The sequence below is a fragment of the Mandrillus leucophaeus genome, unplaced genomic scaffold (genome assembly GCF_000951045.1).
Source record: "Mandrillus leucophaeus isolate KB7577 unplaced genomic scaffold, Mleu.le_1.0 Scaffold106, whole genome shotgun sequence".
Taxonomy (NCBI): domain Eukaryota; kingdom Metazoa; phylum Chordata; class Mammalia; order Primates; family Cercopithecidae; genus Mandrillus; species Mandrillus leucophaeus.
In genome coordinates, this window is record NW_012098765.1 from 2255371 (window position 1) to 2260235 (window position 4865).

At 53.3% G+C, this 4865-nt stretch overlaps 1 protein-coding gene across 1 annotated transcript in view; it reads left to right on the forward strand.

The window, feature by feature from the left end:
• The first annotated feature begins 1518 nt into the window (after positions 1–1518).
• The window catches only part of LOC105542603 (cytochrome P450 2F2-like), a 68556-nt gene continuing 65209 nt past the window's right edge, over positions 1519–4865 (forward strand). The window contains 3 exon segments of the mRNA XM_011984212.1: positions 1519–1733; positions 2012–2174; positions 3140–3289. Coding sequence (XP_011839602.1) covers positions 1554–1733; positions 2012–2174; positions 3140–3289 — 493 coding nt within the window. The 5' untranslated portion in view covers positions 1519–1553.

Below are 4865 nucleotides of genomic sequence, written 5' to 3' on the forward strand. Positions count from 1 at the left end.
CCCTCACTTACTCCCTGTGTGACGTCACTCAAGAGGATTTATGGAGTCCAGATCTGCTCATCTTCAAAATGAGGATGATGATGAACCAACCTCATTGTTACAAAGATTCCACCAGATAATACACACCTAGACTTAATCTTCCCATATACAACCGTGCTCACCAGAGGGTAACTGTCCTGTTTACTAAGGAAGAATTTCCCTGAGGGAAGGACAGGAGGCTACTCATCCCTTCTCCACTCCCACCCACCCCAGGCTCTGTCTCTGTGCCTAATACTGGAGTTTACCCCAATCTCTTCTGCGATTGTTCCCTCTGCCTGCTAATAGTAGTAGCCCCTGACAAAGCAGGAATCACCCTTAAAGGAGACTTAACTCACCCTCAAATATGATCCTCTCTTCCTAAACACTCCCTTTCCACTGGCGGGAAAACCAAATCCACAAAGTGGAACTAAGGACGCAGAGGAGGAGAGATGGGAGTTCAGGGCCACTCACGCATGTCCCCTGCCCACGGTCTGTTTTCTGTCCTCCATAGACCCTTATATAAAATGAGAAACATAAATAACAATAATAATATTAATGAGGATGATACAATCAATCTAGTGCGTTTCCCTAAGGATCTTGTTGGAAACCAGTGGAGGTCTTTGTAAATTACAACCCTTGGGACACTTGAGTTTTTTCCACCATTTCGGGGTTGTTCTTACTATTTCTCCAGACCTGGCCAATCCCTCTGCCAACTGATAACTCGAGGCACTCTCCTCCAGGTGTGGGGAAAGTTCCCCTGAAATATGGCTCTGGTCTTCCACCCCTTTCCCAACCAGAGATGTGCAGTGGAGGTTCTATGGCACCCATCCTGGCCTCACTCTGAAGTTCCAATGAGGATTCTGGGCATCAAGAGACAGCTCTGAGCCACAACAAAATCAAGTCAGTACCCGGGCCCAGTGGTGAGCTGTGGGCTTTCTGGGAGGAGCTGCTGGGCTTGCTACACACTCCTCCTCCCAGAAACTCCACACCCACACCCTGGTCTTCCTAGCCCCAAGACTCTCAAGTCCATATGCCTGGAATCCCCCCTCCTGAGACCTTTAACACTGCATCCTCCTCACCAGAAGACCCCCAAATGCATAGCCAACTTCCGTCTCACATTAATAAAACCCAGACCTTTGGATTCCTCTCCCTGGAACCCCCAAATCCACAACTTTGGGGTACATTCTCACTCTCAGACCAAAAATCCAAAGTCCAGGTGCTCCCCTGTGCAAATATTCCAAACTCCTCCGTTCTACAGTTTATCCGTTGCCCCTTCCTTAATCCACAGCCCTAGGGCACCCCTCCTGAAGTACCACAGACTTAGTCTGGAGGCCCCCTCTCTGTTCAATTGCCCTGGGGTCCCCCTCCTCCTCCCTTGCTGACTGTGTCCCAAGCTAGGCGGGATTCATGGTGGGGGGGTGTAGCGGGGAGGTGAAATGAGGTGATTGTGTAATCAGCCAAAGTCCACCCCTCTTTTTCAGGCAATATAAAGGCAAACCACCCCAGCCGTCACCATCTATCATCCCACTGCCACCATGCTGGCCTCAGGGCTGCTCCTGGTGGCCTTGCTGGCCTGCCTGACTGTGATGGTCTTGATGTCTGTCTGGCAGCAGAGGAACAGCAAGGGAAAGCTGCCTCCGGGACCCACCCCATTGCCCTTCATTGGAAACTACCTGCAGCTGAACACAGAGCAGATGTACAACTCCATCATGAAGGTGTCCCAAGGCAGGGAGATGGGTGGCACAGGGTGGGGGCTGCCCAGCTGGCTGGGGCTTTGTGGCAGGGGATTGACCACTGTGGACCAGAGTCTCAGGAAAGGGAGTTTTGGAGATTCATCATCAGGGTCCTAGCCAGGAAAGACAGGATCTTGGGATGTCCAGCTCCCTGACTGTGAGAACTTGGGGACGAAGGATCCCAGTACTTGACATCTCTGTGCTGGGCCCATTCAGAGTGGGGGCTGCTCCCTCTAACCTCTCCCACCCGCCTCCATCAGATCAGTGAGCGCTATGGCCCCGTGTTCACCATTCACCTGGGGCCCCGGCGGGTCGTGGTGCTGTGCGGACATGATGCCGTCAGGGAGGCTCTGGTGGACCAGGCTGAGGAGTTCAGCGGGCGAGGCGAGCAGGCCACCTTCAACTGGGTCTTCAAAGGCTATGGTGAGGGGGTGCCCAAGAGGGGGAAGGTGGCCAAGAGAACACAATAGTCTCAGTGTCCCCAGCCTTCTCCCTGACTCTCCTACCCACTGGAGGCTATGGCAGAGACCCTGGTCTGGTTTTATCTCTCCATCTCCCTTCATTGTGGCCTCTCCATGTGTATCCCTCAGCTGTCTCCAGCGTCCCTGTCCTGATTCCTCCCTGCCTCTCTCTGCCCCTTATTCTCTCTCCTCCTTCTCTCTCACTGGAATCTCCTCTTTTCCCTCTCTCTACATCTCTGAGGACATCTTGGGTTTCTGTTTTCCAACCCTGGTCCTCTGTCTTCATTTGTCTTTTTGTCACTCTCAGCTTCTGTGCTTCTCGGTGTTTCTCCTCTCTCCGCTTCCCTCTCCCACTTCTTCCTCTGTCTTAGGATTTCATGGTATTCCGACTTCCACATCTCCAGCCTCCATCTCCTGGTAACAGTCTCTCTTCCTTCCAAACCCTCTCTGTTTCTGTCTCCGTATTTTTCTCTCTTCTTCAGCTCAGCTTAAGAATCTTTCACCATTTTTATTTCCTCCTCCCAGATCTCCCCATATCTCACTTCCCCTCCCTCCATCCTCTTCCTCCATCTCTCTTTCTCTTTCTCTCCCCACTTCCTTCCCTTCCTCCATGGAGTGTCCCCCTAATCCTCTGTTTCTCTGGGCATCTGTCTGTCTCAACTTTCTGCTTCTCATTCTCTTTTCTTTCTACCCGGTCTCTCTCTCTCTCTCTCTCTCTCTCTCTCTTTCTTTCTCTCTCTCTCTCTCTGAGTTTGCAGCTCTCCTGGGCACTCTCGCTGAATCCATCTCTCTCCGAATCCATCTCTCTCCCACCCCACTCCCAACCCACTCCCTCTCTGCTCCACCCTTGGGGAGCCCGCTGGGACTGGTCTGCTCCTGCCCCCGCCGCCCCCTGACCTCTCTCCACCCCAACGTTCATCTCCTCAGGCGTGGCGTTCAGCAACGGGGAGCGCGCCAAGCAGCTCCGGCGCTTCTCCATCGCCACCTTGCGGGACTTCGGGGTGGGCAAGCGCGGCATCGAGGAGCGCATCCAGGAGGAGGCGGGTTTCCTCATCGAGGCCCTCCGGGGCACGCATGGTGAGCAGGGGACCCCGAGTGCGTGGGCAAGAGCAGGAAAACGCCCAGGGCTAGGGACCCGCGCGCGCGCGTTCTGCCTGAGGATGGGGACTCGGTGGGGAAAGGCCCCCGCACTTCCAGCCCTGGAGTCTGGCGCTGGGAATTTGGCTCAACAGGGCCCTGCCTCCCGGAATTCTGACTCTCCCCAGGCCTCTGAGTTAAGTCTCTCCCCAACCCTCTTCTCCGGCCACATCTGCAGGCGCCAATATCGATCCCACCTTCTTCCTGAGCCGCACCGTCTGTAATGTCATCAGCTCCATTGTCTTTGGGGACCGCTTTGAGTACGAGGACAAAGAGTTCCTGTCACTGCTGCGCATGATGCTGGGAAGCTTCCAGTTCACGTCGACCTCCATGGGGCAGGTAACCGGCTGCAGCCCGACCGGTGACGCCCCTATCACAACCTGTCAACTGCTCCCCTACCTGGAGACAGGTGCCCCAAACTCCCACCCCCCTCCAGACAGTGTCCCCTCAAAATCAGCCCCCAATATTGGACAACTGGGCAGTTGCAACAGAACCCAAGATGGGTGCCCAATACCCAGTCTCCAAGAGCACCTGGATAGCTCAACAGATGCTCCCCAGAACAGAGCCTGCTGGCAGGATGCAAGCCCTCAGCTCAGCTCTCTCACCTGGGCACGTGTTCCCATCCCCAACTTACTGTAATTTGTAACAGGTGCTCCCTACCCTGTTCTTCTGAATATTTTAACACCTGGACAAGTGATTGCCTCAACCCGCCTCCTGCATACCTGAACACCTGGTGCTGCAAAATCCAGCCCATCATAATCATTTCACATCTACAGAAATGTCCCAAATTAGCCCACTGGAATATCTGGCCAAGCACCCTCTACTTCACCCACTTAAATACCTGAAAACATCGACAGCTGCCCTAACCAACACCCTAAACACATAAATATCTAGACAGATTATTCCCCAGACACCCAAATAAGTGTTCCCCAACCCTTTCCAATCACACACCCTACAGAGGTGCCCCCAATGCATCCCACTTGGCTAGGTAAAGACCTGAACAGGTATCCCCTCCACTTCAACATCTTCGCCAGCCCCGCTTTAATACCTGAACACCTGAACAAAAGCCCCTAATCCAGACCCAATAAGTAGCTGGGTAGTTGTCTCCAACCAAGCCCACCTGAATGCCAACATACCTAGACAGATGACACTCCCCTCATACCAGCCCCACCTGAATAGCTAAACACCTGGACAGGTGTCTTCCAACTCAACTTCACTTGAATATCTGAACTCCTAGATATGTGCTCCAATCCAGCCTCATTTGCATACCTGAAACCTGGATATATGCCTCAGTTCTTCTCACCGAAATTACTAGACCGTGGCCCTGGCATCTAACTCACGTGAAAACTTAGATATAGCTTCCCATCCAACTCCACTGAAATACCTAAACACCTGGACAGATGCCTTTAACTCAGTTCCTTCCTTGCTATGAAACAAGTCCCATTCCCATCAGCTCCTGGCCCCTGACAACTGTCCTTTCCTCCCATCCTCTCTCTGCAACCCCAGCTCCATGAGA